The 21,495-nt window shown below is 42.0% G+C and overlaps 2 protein-coding genes across 2 annotated transcripts in view; one reads left to right on the top strand and one right to left on the bottom strand.

Moving 5' to 3' along the window:
- The window catches only part of LOC309372521 (adhesion G protein-coupled receptor E3-like), a 34,318-nt gene extending 26,347 nt beyond the window's left edge, over positions 1-7,971 (top strand). Inside the window, exons 12-20 of the mRNA XM_081916158.1 lie at positions 10-209; positions 1,903-2,073; positions 2,464-2,658; positions 2,802-3,037; positions 3,644-3,710; positions 4,455-4,546; positions 4,874-5,047; positions 5,814-5,907; positions 7,315-7,971. Of these exons, the coding sequence (XP_081772284.1) occupies positions 10-209; positions 1,903-2,073; positions 2,464-2,658; positions 2,802-3,037; positions 3,644-3,710; positions 4,455-4,546; positions 4,874-5,047; positions 5,814-5,907; positions 7,315-7,377 (1,292 nt within the window). The 3' untranslated portion in view covers positions 7,378-7,971. The remainder of the gene's footprint in view (positions 1-9; positions 210-1,902; positions 2,074-2,463; positions 2,659-2,801; positions 3,038-3,643; positions 3,711-4,454; positions 4,547-4,873; positions 5,048-5,813; positions 5,908-7,314) is intronic.
- A 1,823-nt stretch (positions 7,972-9,794) lies between these two features.
- On the bottom strand, positions 9,795-19,470 carry LOC309372524 (embryonic pepsinogen-like). The gene is made up of 9 exons (XM_081916161.1): positions 19,383-19,470; positions 18,674-18,833; positions 17,694-17,811; positions 16,959-17,077; positions 15,804-16,003; positions 14,429-14,545; positions 13,370-13,514; positions 11,402-11,500; positions 9,795-10,112 (listed from the first exon to the last, which is right to left on the bottom strand). Exons 1-9 carry the CDS (start codon positions 19,436-19,438, stop codon positions 9,975-9,977), a joined length of 1,152 nt encoding a protein of 383 aa, XP_081772287.1. The 5' UTR covers positions 19,439-19,470; the 3' UTR covers positions 9,795-9,974.
- Between the last annotated feature and the right edge of the window lie 2,025 nt (positions 19,471-21,495).

The raw sequence follows: 21,495 nt of genomic DNA, 5'->3' as shown, positions 1-21,495 counted from the left end.
CTCTTGCAGGTCCTGTCGCTGTGGCCTTTATGTCATACAGTGGACTGGGATCACTCCTGAGTGGGATTCTTCTGCAGGATGAGACTCAGCAGAGCAGGGGAATTCTGGGAGAAGTTTTCCGCATGAACTCCAGGATGCTAAGCGCTTCCACCAGCTGCTGGATGAGGAATATTTCCAGCCCTGTCAACCTCACCTTTCGTCACCTTGAGGTGTGTAAATGAATTCTGCAGAGGAGATCAGGGAAGTGTTTTTTCTGTTCATACTGTGAATATCTATTAAGACGTGAGAGAGACCCCTCCCCCAATGTCAAGGAAAAAGTAGAGCTGGGCCAAGATCCTCAGCTGAACTCCCTTTATTCATCCAAGCTTTGTTCCCTGACACTCAGATTCACAGGCAGATATCCTAGTTTATCAGAAATGTTGTCGTAGACATACTGTAGTTCCTTCTGTTTGTCATGTATTCTTTACCTGTTCAGGGGCGCCGACTTATAAAAAATATTGGGGGGCCCATACCGACTTATAAAAAATATTGGGGGGCCCCAAGACCTCCAAACCGCTGCTGCTGGGGGAACGAAAGGGGCGAGCCCTGGGCTGCCCCGACCTTAAGTGAACCTGTGAGGGCCCGCCCTTTGCGGCAGCCGATTGGCTGCCGCCGTGGGTGGCGAATATTAATGATGTATCATTTTTGTGCTTCATGCTGTGGCCACAGACATGTGATCTGATGGTGAATTTGGGGTGACCCAATGCAAAAATCCTGAGAATCCCTGTGGATCCATGCTTTGTAACCACGTTTTTGCACCATTGCAGCCCCAGGCAACAGTGGGTGTGTGATTTTGGGGGGGCAGGCTGTAGCCATGGACATGTTATGTGCTCTGATGGTGAATTTGGGGTGACCCAATGCAAAGATCCTGAGGATCCCTGTGGATCCATGTTTTGTAACCACGTTTTTGCACCATTGCAACCCCAGGCAACAGTGGGTGTGTGATTTTTGGGGGGCAGGCTGTAGCCATGGACATGCTATGTGATCTGATGGTGAATTTGGGGTGACCCAATGCAAAGATCCTGAGGATCCATGTGGATCCATGCTTTTTAACCACATTTTTGCACCACTGCAGCCCCAGGCAACAGTGGGTGCGTGATTTTGGGGGGGCAGGTTGTAGCCATGGACATGCTATGTGATCTGTTGGTGAATTTGGGGTGACCCAATGCAAAGATCCTGAGGATCCATGCTTTTTAACCACATTTTAAGTGGGGAGGGAAGGAAAAACACAGAATGGACAAGGAGCACGAGAGGGGTGTGCAGAGAAGCAGCTGGCTAAGAATGCAGGGGAGGGGTATAACGGCAGGGAGGAAAGGAAGGCAAAAGTTTTCCCTCACCTACCCACCCAAGCCAGCCAGCTCGCACACTCTCTCTCTCTCTCTCCCTCCTGCATGTTTTCGGCAGCACTCTGCTTTCCCCTCTCCTTGCCTGGAGGGGAGGGGCTTTCCCTGCTCTTTGTTCCGTTTGAGCAAACACAGCAAGGAAACAGAGGAGGGTGGGCAGTAAGACCCTGAGGCAGAATGCAGGAAAGCAGCCGCTTCCTCTTTTCAGGTTTCCCTTCTCCGACGCGCAGTTTGATTTTTGCCTGATTTTTCGGCTCCAGGGACCACACATTCGCTCTATAACACGTTCTATAACACGCGTGTTATAGAGGGAAAAATACGGTAATAATTTTCTTAAATTTTTTTGGGGGGTGGAGCCCCCCCAAATGAATTTTTGAGGGGGCTCGGGCCCCCTCAGGCCCCATGGAGTCGGCGCCTATGTACCTGTAACTTTGCGGCTCCTATTCTTTGCATCAGAAAGACGCATAACTTTCAGTGGACTTTCTCCAGGTCTTCCTCCAACCCTTCCCCTTTCTTACAGAATAAAGTTCCCCAGGAAAAAGTGGTTTGTGTCCACTGGGACTCTGCAAGCAGAAGTGGTGCCTGGTCCCCTGAGGGCTGCCAGCTCCTCCAGTCTAACAGCACTCATTCAGAATGCAGCTGTCAGTACCTGTCCAACTTTGCTGTGCTGATGGCCCCCACTCCAAAACAGGTGAGTCAGACTTAGGCCTGACAATGTCTGAGTTCCCTGTTGGAGGAAAGAGTGAAAGACCAGACCCTAAGTCACCGCTAATCCATTTGTTTTGGGTCTTGTTATAGTACCGTATTTCATGGATTAGATAGTGTGAGGCTACTCCAGAGTTAGTGGTGGAGAAACACATTCATAGAATACTTCTGCAAACTGCTGCAGGTTTCTCTGTCACCATTAATGGTTAAAAGGGCAATTCAGACACCTGATGTGCTGAGGTGCTGCACACTGGAGCTTGTGGAAGCTGAGGATTTTGTTCCTTTATGGAATCGAAATCTGCTAGATGCAGTGTAAAAAAACCATGTTTATCAAAAGTCAGTTTTTGGTTCTGAGAGCCACTGTCCTGTGTTACAGGGAGCTCTGATCCTCTCCATTATCAGCTACATTGGACTGATCATCTCGCTCATCTGCCTCTTCTTGTCCATTGTTACCTTTCTCTTTTGCCGCTCCGTCCAAAACAGCAGCACCTTCATCCACCTGCAGCTGAGTTTGTGCCTCTTCTTTGCAGACCTCATCTTCTTAATCGGAATTGACAAAACACACAACAAGGTATTTTGGCACATCTTTGAAGGATATGGCAGAGACTCGATAACTCTGCTCACTACCCCATCCAGTCATGCACTCTGATCCAAAGCAGTACAGGATTCTAGTACTGAGTACTGACAAAAGGGTGCCTTTTATTTCCATTCCAGATCCTGTGCTCGGTCATAGCTGGGACTCTGCAGTACCTCTTCCTGGCCTGCTTTGTGTGGATGTTCTTGGAAGGTGTGAACCTCTTCATCATCGTCAAGAACCTGAAAGTGGCAAATTACGGCGGTACCAGCAAGTGCATGAAGATATCCATGTACCTCTGTGGCTATGGGCTCCCTGCCATGATAGTTGGCATTTCTGCAGCAATTTCACCCGGGTCCTATGGGACCCATTATCAGTAAGTGTCCTTTTTAGAATATAGGGAGGCAGGGAGATCTGCAAAGGTCATCCTTTGAAGTCCTCTGTTTAAAATAATTGGATTGCCCATGTAACTAGTGCACCTCAATCTTGAATGTATTTACTGATGGATTTTATTATCACTCTACAGACCCAGGTTTGTGGGCTAACAGACACAAAGACCAGCTAAGGTTTTCCAAGCCCTTTCCACACACCCCAACACAATAAGGAAGTGGTAACTGTGATCTTAGTTAGAACGTTACTGGGCAGATGTGGATCCCACCTTCCCTGCAATCGCTGGATCCTCCTCCATCTATATTCAAATGGACATACTGGGCATTAGACATAAAACAGAATCAATCTTCATTGGGTTTCTATTTTCAGAATGAAACTACATTTATGAAAAAGTGTTTTTGAGAGGTATATAGTGAGGAATAGTTCCAGACTGTGTGGACTAGTTAGGGGAAAACAAACAAACAAGCTGAGTGAACACTGAATGTAGACTATATAATGTTGTGTACATGTAGCCGTGTTTTCAGGTGTAACTGCAGTTTTGGTGTTTGTGGGTTTTCCAAAAGTTATGATGATGGAATTTCTTTTTCCTTAGCTGCTGGCTTAACCATGAGAAAGGTTTTATCTGGAGCTTCCTGGGACCTGTCTGTGCCATAATCGTGGTCAGTAAAAATAGCTCTCATTCTCTAAAAATAACAGGAAAGTGGGGCAAAAATACAAGAAAACACAGACTGCTTGTTGAACATCTCCCTGCTTTATAACTGCTCAAGGAAAGGAAATATTTTATGGGCTGAGGTGCAGAATTCATAATTCTTGTTGTCAGCCAGATCTAGGCCAGGTCTTTGGCTTCATCTAATACTTGAAAGGAGTCCTGAGAGTTACTTCTATATTTGCCCTCATGCCTTCAGTTTAATTAGTTATCAATAATGTGCAATATCTCCTTTTTGCTACACTGATATGGGCTACAAATAATTTTGCAATGTCACTAGAAACTTTTTCAAACTGATAGTGAATCTGCATCACTCATCTAGAAGCTGGATATGAATAAAGTGAATTCCAGAGAGTTTGTTCATTGAAATGTCATCCTGATTGGTTTTCACAATATTTGCGGGAAGGTTATACAATGACCCAGTTTATTATTTCTGCTTAGTTCATGGAGCAGTTACATGAGTTACCAGTACATTGCCCCATCATTTTATTTCCTGCAAAAGGTGTGGTGTGTGTGTGTGTGTTTTACAAGCGGGTTTATTGCATGTAAGCACCAAATTTGTTTTCATTGCCCAACATAAATTTACTGCTTTGCAATTGAACCCCACTCACAAAATGCAACAGTCCTAAGAATTATGCTTCACATTTTCCCGTGGAGCACTTTTTATCCTTTCTCAAATTATTTTTCTTTTTCTCAGATCAACATTATATTTTTCTGCCTTATTCTGATGATCTTGCGTATGAAACTTGCATCTCTCAATTCTGAGATAACTACCCTCAGAAATACGAGGTAAGATAAACCACATAGTAGTGCAAAATCCAGCTGCCCGGTTTTAAGTGGTGATTTAAAAAACTGGACTTAGTGATTTGGCACCTGAGTTACTGGAACACTTCAGACATTGTAGCAAATCTTAACTGCTTTCCATCGCTACCCACAACTTTTCCAAGTCTTATGAAGCTTTGGTTTCCTTCTATTAAACATGAGTGAAGAACATGTACTTTCAAGGACAGCCACTGAGAAAAAGAGGGTTGTCTGGGATTCGTTCAGATAATACAACTTCCCAGTACTGCCCTTACCTTTTCATGACATCCATGCTGTTGCCTTCCTCTTTTGTAGGTCACTGACATTTAAGGCAATGGCCCATGTTTTCATCCTTGGTGTGACTTGGTGTCTAGGCCTCTTTCAGTTTGGCCCTCTGGCTGAGGTAATGGCATACCTGTTCACAATCACCAACAGTGTGCAGGGATTCTTCATCTTCCTGGTGCATTGCTTGCTGAACAAGAAGGTAATGTATGGAACAAGAGAGGGTAGTACTTAGAGCAAGCAATATCAAATAAAATGTAGGGCAATAGGATACAAGTGTCATTTAAATTCTACTCAATATTGATCCAGAGCAGATTCCAACATACAGTTAGCGGAGTAAAAACTTAGACCAGAGGCAATGAATATTTCATCCAGCAGAGCTTTACTGCTATTGAAGGCAAATGAGCATAATGGTCTCAGATCCAAAACATTCAGGATTGGCACTGTCCATAAGAAATCCAGTTGCAGCAGACTTAACTTAAACTTACAATACTTGTAATAAGTCTTAAACTGAACACTAACCCACAGAACACCACACCAGACGGAAAAGAGATAGAAAGAGAAAGTAAGTGAAACTCAGGCTCCTTCTGGCCCTGGTATTATAGTCGGCATGACCTTGACAGAAAGAGATAACAGAACCAGTTTAAACCAGCTGTACTCAGCTTCTCAAACATCATGAAGTTTCTTTCACACAGAGAAGCTTCCAGAATCCTCTTGAACTAAGTAGAATAGGAAAGATCTCTACACATCAGATCAATAGTTTCTGTACTAAGAAATGTAAATTGACAACAATATATAACTTAGTGCAAATTTTCAAGGCTGACTCCTGGTTTGTGGACCGTTGAACAAGGGACAATTTTGTTCCTTGCTCCCTGCAATACTCACTCCAAAGAAACAGAATTAGATTTAGTGTTTTTATGGGGAGACTAGAAATCTCTTCCTATTAGCTTTGTATTTTGAATCCTCAGGTGAGAGAAACATACTGGCGTTTGATTTCTTGCAAGAAAGATATCAAGCCTCCTGCTTCTGACATGACGATGACTTCTGTCCCCATCACCAGTCCCACGGTAAGAAAGGTGCACAATCCAGATATCTTAGCAATAATAATGTGGTTACCCTTGCTTCTGCCAGGTATTCATGGCATTCCATTGGATATCTACACATTTAGGGGGCAGATATGCTTCTCCAGCACATGCCATCCTCCTAGTAGAAACATAATCTCTCCGCAGATTGTAGCTGGGAGAAGATAGCTGGGCCATCATCTGGGTATCATATGCCTGGCTAGAAAGAGTAATGCTGGTGCAGGTTCTGAGATGTCTATGATTTCTGTACCTGTCAGTGTCCCCATGGTAAGACAGATGCATGATCCAGACATTTTCTCTAACCAGCAGTGATATGGTTAACCTTGCATCTCTCGGCCCCTAATATTCACAGAATTTCACATTCTTAGGACATCTGCCCTTTATAGGTGACAGATTTGCTTCTCCAGGGCATTTGTTCCTCCTACTATGAAATGCCATCTATTCACAGATAGCTGAGCTGTTGTGGGATTTTTATATACCTGGCCAGAAAGAGCAAAGCTGGTGTAGGCTGTGCATGATGTTGTACCTTCATTTCTGGGAGTTTTTCTCTACCTTTCTGGTTCAGCAGTAAATTGCTGAGTCAAGTGAAACCTTGATGCAACCTCGATGAACTCTAGAGAGCAATCAGAGCTCTGCCTGTAATAAAAAACATCACTTTGACCTGTGCTGTGCTGGACATTTTGAAACTTTCTTTTTCAACCATTCATTGCATGAGAATGAAAGACTCCCAAAATATCATGGGGGTGGAGAAAGGAAATTTCTTGGAAGTTTTGAGAGGGGTTTCCTTTCTTTAACTTCATCAGGTGGCCAAAGGTTTTCTTTTTTACAAGCTTTTTATTTTATTTTAATCCCATTCTGCTGAAATGGTGCAAAGCTCTTACTGCAGCTTCCCAATGGAAGGGAATTTCAGCCCAGCCTTAATTTCAGGCTCATTTTTTAATAAACTATTTGGTTTATAACCCTAGTACTGATCACTGCCTTGCAGGGTTTAACAGAGAGGAACATGGTGGGAGGAACATGTTGTTCATTGTGCAGCCTGGAGCTCGCACAGCAATTTCGCCCTAATTGGTCCCAATACCATTGCGTGATTGCAGTGCAGCCAACTTGGGATGCAACAGATTTGATAGATCCAGTATTCCATGGAATGTTTCGTAGGAAATGTGTTCAGATATTATGGATTACAGTTTTTAAAAGGACTGCTTTTTACTATTAGAGTTGCAGGTTGAGTGTTGTAGAAAATTCTCCCTGCTGTTAAATGCTGGTTTCTTAAAGGCTGAAGTGGCCGATAGGTTTCTGTGTTAAAGGTAGACAGACTCACACATTCTGAATTTCGCACTCTTTTGCTTATGCATAACCTGTGACCTAAGGAACTTCTTTCCTTATCTTTTCCAGAGGAAAGAGGAAAGCACTGCTTCAGGGAATCAACAGATGGTGGGATGGGGGGCAGAGCCGTAATCAAATACCATGTTTTGGTCTCTTCCTTCTGCATCCAAAATACAACTGAATGAAACTGGACGGACTACAGGAATTTTTCATATCCAAGCAATTATTCTTTGTTTGGTTGCCTTCCAGCTTTTTAAGGTACCAGGATTTTAAAAACCATGGAAACCTTCATTTTCAAGACATTTCCTATTGCTATTACGATACACTGTAGATCTCAAACACTCCTGTTGCCCTTTGAAGTTTTAGGTAATAGAACATGATGAGCTTAACAAAGCAATGGACATTGAACAGAGGAGAAGACTCATGGCTGTTACTGGGACTGCTTCATAGTGTCTTGGCAACAGTACCCTAATGGCAATAACTACTTACTTTAGGTAGCACTGATCAAGTCTGTACCTATATATTCATATTCTGGCTGAGGCCTTTGAGGCAAATTTTCCTTTGAAACCCAGGTTCTCACAAATATTTGGGAACATTAGAAAAGCTCAGCTAATAATTTCACCTGCTGTCACTTGAGATGAAATATGTATACATATATGCATACATACACAAATACGATGATTCTTGAGTGTGGAGAGAGAGAAAAACACCAGGAAACACTGAAAATGTTTGTTGTTATTTATTTTCTTTCCCTTTCCTGCCCCCCTTGTTGACATCGGAAATGGCACCCTATCTTAACTTAGATTAACTATAGGATTTCACACATGAATCGCAAAAAGCAAAACCTTAGCTTTGGGACAGTTTATTAATTTGAGATTCATAATTTTCAGATTGTATACTCTATGCCATATTAGCAGGTTCTTAAAATACATCATCCAGATGCTTATTTTAAAACAACACAATTGGAATCACTACTATTAGCTCAAATATCTTGCTATGAAGTTAAAATGAAATTTGGATAAGCTGATTACATGAACAGGCACAATTATTCTAGGTTGCCTTGGCAGCAAAACCTGTCTGTTTGCCCTGTCAAATGTACTATCATATTCTCAAAGGTGCTTGTTGAAAGCCTTTGAAGACTTGAGACACTGCTGCCAGCACGAGCCTCCGAGTGACCCAAACCTCAGTCCAAATACCCCAAACCTATATCTGAGCCAAAGACTCCCAGAACCCTGGCTAGCCACTTGGGAAAATCCATCCTCAAACCACAAAGCTCCTCTGGTTGGAATTCTGACTGCTTGGCCGTCTGACCAACCAAAAACCCTCACAAATAACTTATCACCCCCTTTCTCCTCAACTGACAAATCTCAGCTATCCTACCAACAATTGACAGTTAACTCGCAACTGACTGGAACCACTAGTTGGCCAGCAAATGATTTTCTTCTCATGCTTGGAATAATATTAGACCTTTAAACATGCCTGGGATCACTTAAATCACCACAACAGTTTCTACTGCTCAGTGATGGAGTCAGCCTTCCACCATCCCTCTGAGAAAATGACAGTGTGACACCAACTTCCTCACAGGTAAGGCTTCCTAAGAACTGAAACCATGTTTGGCCACAGCATCTCCTTCCTGAGACGATCTGTGCTTTTCTTTTGCAAGACTGTGTGGTTTCGTTTTGTGTACTGTGGTCAGTAAGGGATAGGAGGATTTATGACACTTTACTCAGATTATGCTTCCAATGCTCAAAATTGTTTAATTAAGAAAAATGCAGGGAGACGATGTGGCCTTGAAGATGTTATTGGACTAGAACTCCTATCATCCTTATCCATTATCCATGGGAAAAGAATATAGAAAAACAGATAATATGTATCTGTTTTGAAGTTGTCTATGTTGTTGGTATTAGATTAATTGTGAAAAAACCACAAAAATATAAAGAATAGACAGGAAAGTACTTTGCTTTGCTCCAAGTCTCTCTCTCTCTCTCTCTCTCTCTCTCTCTCTCTCTCTCTCTCTCTCTCTGTGTGTGTGTGTGTGTGTGTGTGTGAGAGAGAGAGAGAGAGAGAGAGAGAGAGAGAGAGAGATAACTAAGTCAAAATCTCTGCAGAACTTAGAGCTTACAGGAGCCAGAGACTCCTATTTTCCTGCTGCTTTCCCCCAGGGAAAACTGCTGTTTAGTGCTCAGTTGGAGCAAACGGCAATTTGGGTTTTCTCCGGGCTGATCTTTGCTCTGATTTGGCACTAAAGAGTGGGTTTTCTCTGGGAAAGGAATGGGGCATGGGGGAAAAAATGCTCTGAAGCATGCCTAGTAAGCATGGGTCAAGCAGAAAACCATTTGGACTTGTGCTTTCTAGTCATGGGAAAAGCAGAAGTGTGGAGGAGCCTATTGGAGTGATTCTGAGAGTGGGCCTTTGTCCCTCCCCTCGCCTGCCCACTGACATCTGAAATGGCACCCCAGCTTCACTCACATTAGTTATAGGATTTTGTACATGAATCACTAAAAAAGAAGAAGATTTGGACAGTTTTTTAATTCATAATTTTCAGGTCATATATGCCACAACAGTGCTACCACCTGCAGATTCTTTACAAACTTTAGACAAATATTACTTTTTAAAGGACATCATTGGAGTTGCTATTTTTAGCTCAAATACATGGCTATGAAGTTAAAATGCTATCTGCGTAAGTCAATTAGATGAACGACTTGCTGTTGTTAAAAGGCACAATTATTTTAGACTGCCTTTGCCAGTCCAACTTGGTTGTTCTCCCGGTCAAAGATACTGTAGTATTCTCTGATGAACACGTCTCCTAGGTTCCAGCTGCCATCAAATGTGTATCCGAAACCACTAAAGCAGCCGACTTGTTTCTCCTAGAGAGAAGGAAAGGGATAGTCATCACATGCAGGAGGTTCTACAAAAATATCACCCCAGAAAGTAATTGGGTAGCAATGCATACAGTAACATTCCAGAACAAAGAAGGAAGAGTTTCTCCTTAAAAAGATAAATAATGTAGATACAACAACAATACAATAGTAATTGTGCACAAGACTGTACATTATGTGTTTGGTCTCTTAATCAACAGGATGATCTCCCAATCAATATAAACCAGAGAATTGTACAAATAAGCAAAGTATTGAAAAGTGATAGGAATCCTCCACAATTCCAAAATGCTTTTTGCCTACAAAGGTAGTGGGTGGGGGTGGAGAACACTCCCATTGGAATCATGGGAACACAGGGAGGTGCCTTAAGCTGAGTCAGACCACTGGCCCTCTAGAACAGTATTGTCTACAGTTTGACCGACTGAGTTTCATGCAGAAATCTTAGCCAGCCCTACTTGGAAATGCTGGAGATCTTCAAGTTGCAAAGCAAATGCTCTGCCACTGAGCTATGACTCCTCCCTGTGGAGCTGATGAAGAGCACAAGAGAATGGTTTCCTATCTCCTCCCCTGCCTTGCCCCCTGCCACAAAGGCAGCATTCAAGTGAATGCAAGAGGCAGTGACGGTACAGATGTGCAGCATGGGCCCATCCACATTCCTGTTTGGGCCATGGGATTTTGAAACACTCTAGAATGTATCATCACCACAAGAAGGAGATGAGGGGAGGAAAAATAGTGTTTGCTTCCAGCTTCTGTCTTCTCTGCAACTTCCATGCAAATATTTGGAACACCTGAGCGCTCCATAGATACATTGCTACATTTTGATGTAAGGTGTAATATGCATCCTGAGGATAAGTGGGCACCCAGGTTTTGCACTAATGGGGGCAACATTCTGGGGATAGGAATAATTATTCTGTGGTCAGAGATACAATATCTGTAGTCAGAGATACAATACAATTGTACTGTATTGTACAATACAATTCTGTAGTCAGAGATACAATACAATCAATAAATCATGTTGGTATGGAATTGGGATGCTGTTCAGCAGAGCAGAGCCATTATCCGAATTTGGATTGATTTTTTCCCTATCAGACATGCATGTATTAGCCCAGCATTTCTGACATTTTCAGCATATCTAATAGGATTTCCCCCTAAATATTTATTCCATTTTTTCTGTTTTCAGCCCATGTGTTCATAAAGATTTTGCACTTTAAATCTGCCCCAACCCCTTTTGAATTTGCATTCTTATGGCAAGTAAATGAGATTCGAGAATGATTATGTACCTTTAGAGTGTAGGCTGATGGAGGCAAAGGATAGTGGATTCCATTGATTACAAAAACAACGTCTGGCATATTGGAGAGTTTACTGCAGTTGATTTCACTCTGAAAAAAATAAGGAAGAGAGCTGAGTTCTTGTGTTGTTCTGATGATGAAGGAAATGAACTGGCAAACCTCAAGCTTGGTTAAGAAATGCAGTGGACTCATCCCAGTGCCAATCTCAGGAAAGAACCTTAAGAGAGAACTTGAGTATTCTGGACTTCCCTTCAGACCATCTAATGTAGCACACATGAACAGTGAATTGAACAGTGCATTGTAGCACAGTAACAGGGCATAGCGTGTTCTCCATCACTGAGAGCACATGTTGCGGTTGGGGATTCCAAGACACCTTGCTGTTTCTGGGCAGATGGTTTGGCCAACTCGTAAGCGGGGGCGGGCTGTTACTGGGGAAATTTAGATGTTGCCATTTAGTGATTGACAGCCCTATTTGTTAAATACAAGGCACGCAGCAACGGACATCCTCTTTCGCTGCGTGCTTCGGATCACCCGCCCTCCCTTCCCTAATGTTAGGCTGTTTGCTTGACCTTGCTATTGCCTGTCATGGGGTCGTCTGCTTTGGGGCAGGGGCCCGGTAGGAATTTTGCCATTTGGCTGATTAGTGTGTGCCACTTGGTTTTCGCCTACCACTTAGCAAATCGTCACAACTTGTAAGGTTTGCGGTTAGGCATTGGTCTGGAATTGGTTGCTGGAGGGGTATGGATTCGGCTGTGCCTGCTCCTCCAAAATGCTGCTGCTGCTGCTGAAGGGTTTTACCGTTAAAGGAACCCAGGGGTTCCCCCAAGCTTTTGTCCGAAACCCCCTGGCAAGGGGCTAGGGACACGCAAGCCCCTGGGAGCATGCTGGGGAGAGGTGAGGCATGGTTCCCAGTCCCGTCTCTCTCCCCAGGTGACTTACCCTTCCTGACTTCGCGGGGGGTGTGAATGTAAGAGCTGTCCCTGTGCGGGGGCAGTTAGTGTTACCAATGCCTAAGCAGCCACTGACATTGCTGTATTTGAATAAAGTTGTGGCCAAAATTATGCCAATTTTTTTTTTTAAAAAATTAAGTATCAATTGTGTTTTCCTTTGGGGTGTATTGGGGACCTCGACACGCAACTAGCTGAAGATTGCAAACAAATAAACTCAAAGCTTTGAGTCCAGTCTTCATATCCCAAACCATATCCTCTCAATTAAGATGATACAACCATCCATTCTAAATTCTGCTCTGAGACCAAATTCCCCATTCTAAAGGGATGCTGATGCCATGCTGACACACTGAATCTGTATGTCTGTTCTTTCTTGAAATATTGTGTTTGGGGAAAAGAAAGATATCACAACTGGGAATACAACTATTTTGAGGAGAGGCAATGGTACTAGATAATAGCAGCAAAGCTTGCCCCCCTCTCTCTGCAGATGGAGTGCAAAAGAATTGTGCACCTTTCATATTTGTACTCAAGAAGGACCTTCCGCAAGTTTAAGGTTGCATGACAAGGTACATCTGCTGAACTTCCTTCTTCTGCATAACTCTTAAAGGTCCTCTTTTGCCAAGAGCCAATAAACCCATGAAAAACATATCCTCACTTCAGCTAACTTTGTTAATTCAACATTAGGCCCATTTTTTCATTGGATGTCACACTGGTCCAGCCAAACTCCAGTTTGTTTCCTTTTCCTGCTCTTACCATTGCCTCTCCTTCCTGCACTCTCACTACATACTCACAAAGCCTTGCATGCCATATCCCCTATGCTCAGGCACATTAGTGTGCATGAGCAATACCATGAAGAACTGTGAAGACTAGGACTGGGATGCAAGCAGGAATCCGAGGTCAAGCCTAATCTTAAGCACCTTACTCTGCATGTATCTGAAATGTGAGCTCAGCTAATGATATGGGGTCTCTTTCAGCTACTGTGTGAAGACAATGGCCAAAAAGTAAAACTTACCATGCCAAAGTGCGTTGGAGTGGCTCCAATGGCTTTTTCGATTTTAATCATATCATATTTGGGGCCAAGCAAGAGGGATGTCCCTGTATCAACGATTCCGTGGCATCCACCTTTGCAGGCAATCTCTGTACCATTCACTAAAACGCTGAGAAATGAGAAATCATTAGACTGTGACATAGAACATTCATTGGATCAGACCACTGGTCCATCGAGCTCAGTATAGTCTATGGTGAATGGCAGCAGCTCTCCAGGATTTAAAATGTGTGGTTCTTCTAACCACGTTTGGAGATATCAGTTATTAAACCAGGGATCTTCTGCATGCAAAACATAGGCCCTACCACTGAGATACAACCCTTCCCCAAACATGGACTTAAAACAAAATGGATAGTGGGATATGATAAGTGGTTTCAGGAAGCTATCCATCCCTATGTAGCTTAGGTTCTCCATTGTGCTAGCCAATATTACATCACATATTGGAAGCTGTAGACGGTAGTAAAGCAAAATGCATGAACTATTGATTGTTAGGTCTTCAGGGCAGGAACCTGTCCTTATATACACTGTAGATCACCATGAACATAATAAATAAATAAATAAATAAATAAATAAATAAATAAATAAAATGATAATAACATTGACAATTCATCCTAACAACTGACATTTTGCAAATACAAAGTAAACTACATATTAGTATTTACATTTTATTGCAAATCCTTCTCTTCATTTCCTTTTGTGCCTTATATTTTTAGCTAGCCAATAACTAGGGCTGGATCTGCACTGACATGTAAAAATGCCATTGAAGGATTTTATTTTAAAGTTACATAGCTCTCAATGTAATTTCTCATTGCCAACTGATTGCGTCTCTGCAGCACAGCGCTGGTGTCATATTTTTATAACACATTTTAATGTTATAACTGACCAGTATAGATTTGGCCAATGAATATTAGTCACATAAAATTTCCATTGTTATCGTAGACGGCACCTACTTTCCCTTGTGGCAGTCCATATGTTAAGAGTACCTTAATGCTACAACATCAACTACTAACAATAATTCCTGCTTACCTATCCAGTGCAATCTGCCAAAAACCCGACTGATAATTAACAGGTATCCAATTAATACGACCAGTATAGTGAGATTGATCAATTCCACCAAAAATGAACTCACTTCCTCTTTTCTTTCTGAAACATGAATATATGGTGTGCTGTTACCAAGCCATTCATTCAGAATAAGTTGAACTGCATGTTAAAAAACGAATGTATCATATTCTTGTACCTCTGTGCAAATTACTACCGAAAGAGGAAAAAAAGAAAGGAACATTCGTAATGCACCAGTATCTAATTGTGAACAATGAAGGCTCTAAGATTCTGAAAGGTGAATGCTGTTAATACTGTATACTTTTCCTGTTTTGTTCTCCAGATCACCATGCTTCCTGTTCTGCTTTGTACATCACACACTGACTCCCCCCTTCATAATCTTCATAAGATTTGTTCTTCCCTAATTGGTTTTCATTGTGATTTTAAGGGAGCCAGTTTGGAGCAGTGGAGGCCATTCCAACCTCAGTTTACCTCCAGCCAGCCTCACCTGCCTGCCTGCTTGCACCCAGTCCAGGGAGTGTCATTGCCTGTGAGATGCCTTCCCCTCAGTCAGTCTTACTGCTGCCATTATATACACAGCAGGGAGGAGAATGGGGAAGAAAGCGAGAATTGGTTGTCTTTGCTTGTGACTGGCTATGCTTCCACATACTGTTTGCCTTCCTGCCTTCTGCCCTAGAAAGGCTAGCTGACATCACTCCACCCTTCACTCTGGCCTTTGTCTGTCTAACTACTAGCAAGTAGAAGGAGGGGGTCCCACTTATTTGCTGGCTAGCACAGAGATCCTTCCTTTGTTGCCTGGATAACTCATCACCTAGGCTATCACTTCAGCAAAGAAGCTAGCCTAGCTATTCCAGGAATTCGAATCCTCGATTAGATTTTATCACTTGTTGGATCCAGGAATTAAAGGGGTCTTGCCATACAGCCTAGGCCTCTCACAACTCATAACAATACATTTTGCTGACTACTTGACCTTAAAAATAGACAGGTGAAAAGGTCTTTGTAATGCTGTCCTCCCATTATTCTGGATGGGGTACTGTTGCAATTGGGAACAGAGATTCCATAAGTGTTTTTAGGTAGGAGGGTCTCAAGGTGATCCAATATTAAATTAAAATCAAAAGCGATGTGAGCTATACTGATGAGATATAATCTAATTTCCTATTCTGCATTTACATAAATTATAGAATGCTCTCCGTCTTCACTCTCAGCCTCTCAACCTTCCCACATCAACATAGTTCACCTGAACTTGGCTCTTCCCTTAAAGCAAAGCTCTTCTCTCAAGGAGCAAAGAGCAAGATGGCACAGTCAACAAATCAACTTAGCAGTAAAGCAAAATAGTATTTACCTGCTGAGATAAACAGAAAATTGGTGTTTCTCAAGCAAGCCTTCCTTCATCAGGCTATCAAAGAACGGAGTTGCTTTTTCTTCAGAAAGGGAGGGGTATGCTAAGCCCAGGATCCCATCAAATGGCATGTTGACAAAAGCTTTACCTGGCTCAATGGTACTCAAGCCAAATCCCTGATGAGAAATGGAAAGACTGGATACCTAGGAGAGAAGCAAAGTACAGTGAAGTACAGAGCAGGGTTCTACTAGTGATGTTCATCTGCTTATTGACACACACAAACACACACACACACACACACACACACACACACACACACACACACGTGATGTATTGAAGGTGCAGCCCTGTGCATGTTAACAAAAAGGAAACCTCATCAAGCAGTGTTCTGTCTTGCTTTTCTTTTTAAACATGTATGGAATTTGGCTTTCCAGAGAATAATATTCAAATGTGGATAGCGGGTAAGAGTGACACATCCCAGTTTTAAACGTTTTTATTCAGAAGTAAATCTCAACAATTTCATTGACATTTACTTCAGGATCCCATGATTTTGTACTGCTTCAATTTTGTATTACTTTGATGCTCACAATGGACTATGCTGCTATGTGGGGAATGCTTTGATGTATATTAAAAATCAAACTCAGGGTTGGCATGTTCCCACCATTTTTTATTTTATTTGGCAGTAGCCCTTTCTGCTTCCCCCCAATAATAATAATAATTCTCATTTTCTTGATTGATATTGGATTGAACCTTTCTATGATATGAAGTGATATCTAAGTATGTGTCACAGAACTATCATAGTAAGTCACCAGTTGGTTCTTTTTTGTTGTATTGTATAATGTTTTGATTACTCAGTAAAGTCTTTTTAAACAAAAAACAAAACAAAGCTATTAAGTTAAAATATATTTTGTTTTGAGTTCCTTTATATGCATCCATCTGCAGCTACATCTACATATGTATTTATGTATATATGTATACGTGTGTGTGTGTGTGTGTGTGTGTGTGTAGCCAGAGGAAATAATGGGCTGTTTTGTTTTTCCTGTGGTAAAATTTGAGTTCCAGCATTCAAACAGGCTGAGATTCACTGGCCTTGGAAATGCACAGAACCAATAGCTGAGTATAACATTGTACTGTACCTGTATAATACTATTAGTTTACCTTAACTGTATCAAATACCAATATTCCTTTCATGCTTCCGGTCCCATACACAATGTGGAAGTGTTTTCCTGTTCTGCGGAAGGTAGAAGACTTAGATGAGTCAAACCTCCGATGTTTTACTAAAAGTAAAAAAGAAAGAAAGCATTAAATAGATATTAAAATTGTGTTTAATTAATCATAGATATCAGGCAGAAATCACAGTATAAAATAAAACTATTGTAAAATTTTAAAGTAAAGGGTATTTGGAAAATACTAGCAATCTTGTTAGTCTACCTGCAGGAAATATTTAGATAAAATTGGGAGCTATTATTATTTAACTGAATAAATTTTCTCTCCCCACAGACATGCATATATTCATTCTAACATTTTCGTACCATTAACTAAAAATGTCTGTGTTCGATGATGGGAATTGAGTTTCACACAACCAAATCCACTTGATATTCTTGTATACTCTTATGCGTGTTTACTCAGAAGTAATGCCTCTAATGGACTTTGATGGCACTTCCTTCCAGGAAAGTGGGTATATAGGATTGGAGGCTCACTTGTCAATCCAATGCATATTTATTCAGAAGCAAGTCCCTGTGCATTCAGTGAGTCCTAGGTAACTGGAATTATAGCCTCAACCAGACTCTGGATTTCTGGTTGTGAAATAATGAGCCTATTCCTTATAGCTCCCCACCACCATTTTACATCTGACTAACATGTTTGAATACTTTGAGATACTCAGTTACTTACGGCATGCCTCACTACTGCACTTGACAGATGGTACCCAGAGATCGGATGACCCAGTGTCAAAAACAACAGAGAACTTCTGTGGCGGGGTTCCAATGTAGATTGTTCCATAGTATTCGAGCTGTTGATTTATAAAACAAATACACTTTGTAACACTTATTTTGGTTACTTCTCTCTTTTTTTCGGCTTTTGAAAATTTTAGTCTCTCACAGATATGCAAGCTAATCACTGTAAATTCGAGTGCCACATAACTAACTGAAGGGTGGAAGCAGGAAATAGATTCTTGGCAAAGATTGGTTCATGCAGAAAGGGGATTTCTTTTCCCTCAAATAAATGAAGAATAAACATCAAAATGTTCAAGCTGAATGCACAGAAACATAACCTACAATCAGCAAAGATACAACAGTAGGGCTACCAATTTCCCCCAGTGTCCTTCTGTGCATAGTCAGTAAGGTAAAATAATATTTTTCTGGCTCACATCACCCCAACTTGCCCTACATGTGGTTCAGTAGGGTGGCCAGATGCAAAGGAAGTCAGGACTCACAGACCTTTAATGGATGTGTAGAATTAGGGTTGTTATTTAGCAAAGGGCATTTCAGCAGGTGTTAAGTTTGCATGATGAGAAATCACTCCTGCTGGAAACATCAAAGGTGCAAGAGCTCTGTTCTCTTTTGCATCTAGCTCCCCCTAGGTGTCAATGGGATTTCAAAGTGCTTAACTATGGGTGGATCATGGGTACAATCCATCCAAAGTTAGTTTCAACATGTCCCATAGAAATCAACAAGGCTTTAAGCTAGCCATGACTAAATCATATTCGGTTGCTTTTAGTGGGAATGACTAAGTCTTGCTTAATTGTGCCTATTATGTTCTTAAGCCTGCATGCCGAGATAAATATAAAAAGGGTCTCAACTGAGTCTCATGTATATATTTGGGAATGTTGTTCTGCAGCACAGCAAATTGATAAAAGCAAAACATGAACTCACATCCAAGAAATCCAGAAGCGGTTCCTTAGACACATGGCCATTTTTTGCAAAAGGGAGGTATTGACAAAAGAAGCCATAACACTGTTTCAAAAGAAAATCTTCCAACAAGTTTTCCTCCCTGAGAATCTTTCTTAGACTCTTCCTCCTCTCCAAAGAAATCCTGGTACAAAACAAACAAACAAACAACAACAACAACGTATTTATATGCCACCCATCTGACTGTGTTACCCCAACCACTCTGAGTGGCTTACAACAGATTAAAACACAGTAAGATATCAAACATTTCAAACTTCCATATACAGGGCTCCCTTTAGATGTCCTCTAAAAGTCAGGTAGTTGTTTATTTCCTTGACATCTGATGGGAGGGCATTCCACAGGGCGGGCACCACTACCAAGAAGGCCCTCTGCCTCGTTCCTTCAGGGAGGGTGCAACTACTGAAAAGGCCCTCTATCTGGTTCCCCGTAATGTGCTTATTTTGCAATTAGTCTTTCCACTCTATAGTCCAAAACTTAAGAATAGGTTTGATGCAGTGTGTATATATGTATATATACACACAAATATAAGTGCGCGTACACCCACCCCCACCCACCCCACACGTTCTTAGATTTGTAGATACAATTCACACTCCCTTTCCTCTCTTGCTTGATTAGTTAATCAGAAAGCACATATGTCTGTGAAGTAAATATCAGCAACATACTGATAACTTACTTAAAGAGACATTCGGAGAGAGTAATAATGGTGAAGAGAACTGTAAGGCACTTCATCCTGCTTGTTCAGCAGAGGCTGCTCCAGTTTCTCTAGTGTTTGTTGCAGAAATGCTCTTATTTTATAGCTCCTTGTGAAGTATTCAATGTTATTGGAAGGGTGAATTATGATATTTCATCACAGAAAGCCCCTCCCATTCCAGGAAACCAAAACTGACCAGTCATATTTCTTTGTAAATATGCTGAAATTTTCCCTAAGGTGTGTCCTCATCATAAAATATTTTCAGTTATAAATAAATCCAGTGAATAAATTGCCATACATTATATTTTCATATCTTATTTGAAACCATGAAGATGTGCTGATGGCCAATGCAGGCCAGTAGTCTTCAACCAGTCCAGACTCAAGACTAGAGATAGTGGAGAAATTCATCCAGGCAAACTGAACAGGCCCATGGTTTGCGTGTTCATTGTCTTTGTGGTCTTGCTTACAGAGAAATAGGGTGGCTTTCCAATACAGGGGCTGAGCTTGCTTGCTTGTTTGTCTTTGAGAATTTTGCCAGTATGGCAACATTGCTTTCTATACAATTCAATCAGCTTCTGTCAGACTTGGCATCTGAACTGAAGTGCCTGCTACTACTGAAATCTGTATTTGCTTTAACTTCAGTCTCATTGATTGATTGTGGGGAAAATGATGTTAGCCATTAACTAATAACATTCACCATCTTATTCTTGTCTCTCCCACCCCTGCCCCCTGTGACTTTAGCCTCCTTCCTGCATTTTCTTAGTCCTTTCTCTATTGCCACTTACAGGTCTTCCCTCCTTTTACACTTCTTCCTTTTGTCAGCTCACTGCCTGTCCCCTTTCCCTCTCTGTTGACACCTTCGTCTACCTTCTCTTTACCTAATCACACAGCGGAGTCCTCTCTTTCTCTCACCATATTCTACTGTCTTTCACCAGCTTTTATTGCTTTTCTTATAGGCATTCAAAGCCATTCCATCACGCTCGTATGGCCCAATAAGAATTAGCTAAAATCATCTCTCCACCCCTTCTTCACACACGTAAATCTACTTCTGATGCACATGGAAAGTTTAGCACATATTTCTTCATGTGTAGCTCACCAGAACATTAAAAAAAATAAAAGTGTTGGTGTGAGGCTGAGTGAAATGGGCATATGACCAGATACCCTGAGAAGGGAGAAAGGTAAATATGAAGCAGGATGAAGGTGAAGGGCAACAGGGCCACTTGAGGCATTAGGAACTTGACAGCCGAACAGAGAGACCTCTAAATGGATCCCTTCTCTCTGCCCATTAAGGAACTTTCCCCTTCACCCAGTCTTATTGCAGGTTGCTGGGAGTATTATTGGAATAAACATGTGTTCCGGCTCCCTCCAATTCTTACCACCTTCAACCACCAGATTCCTGTCATCACTGGTAGGGTCCAGAGGATGCCATCATGGCAGCAAATGGGCAACCAAGCTCTCCCACTGTACTGACACTTCTGCATTCCAGCATCCTTCCATTCCTGGAGGAGTTGAGTCCAGAAGGCCACAGAAACAGGCTAGAAAGTGAACCAAGAACCTCTGCTGCATACAGAGGTAGAGCCAGGGCCAGCCCATCCATGAGACAAGGTGGGATGACCACCTTAGGCAGCGAGATCCACAGGGGCAGCAGATCCCGCCTCCAAGGAATGCATCACCTGCTGTTGCTGCCATTGCCATGTGCTCCTTGCATGCCGGATCTGCTGCCTCCTCAGCAGCCCCCCTCCATGCCACCTCTACAGCGACTTGGAGGAGCTACTGGTCTCCTCTTAGGTTCTGCATTCACCCAACATGATTCAGAGCTAACATGGGACTGAACTTTCAACTTAATGCGTTTTAAGAATTGGGTAGCAAGAAAAACAAGGAAACTTGGACCTAATCTAAATTCCACCAAAACAGATGAATCACTTTTATTTGGGTGTGATCATTAATGGTGCAACATCAGGAAGGTGATATAGCTTTCACAATCACTCGTTTCTTCAGAAGAAGTTTTGCAAAAGCAACAGCTGTGAGGATGAAGACAGCAAATAGGTGTGATTTCCTTTATGCTGGAGAAATTTGTAAGTTCCAACTCAAAGCT

This window comes from Podarcis melisellensis (genome assembly GCF_964234715.1).
Source record: "Podarcis melisellensis genome assembly, chromosome: 6".
NCBI classification, from domain to species: Eukaryota; Metazoa; Chordata; class Lepidosauria; order Squamata; family Lacertidae; genus Podarcis; species Podarcis melisellensis.
This window is presented reverse-complemented; position numbering and strand designations above follow the sequence as displayed.

Excerpts from the sequence above, each read along its gene's own strand:
- LOC309372524 (XM_081916161.1), bottom strand. The coding sequence starts at position 19,438 with ATGAAGTGCCTTACAGTTCTCTTCACCATTATTACTCTCTCCGAATGT. Across the intron at positions 18,834-19,382 it reads CTCTCCGAATGTCTCTTTAA|GATTTCTTTGGAGAGGAGGA; the intron begins GTAAGTTATCAG and ends GTTTTGTACCAG. Across the intron at positions 17,812-18,673 it reads CGCTTCTGGATTTCTTGGAT|CTCGAATACTATGGAACAAT; the intron begins GTGAGTTCATGT and ends ATAAATCAACAG.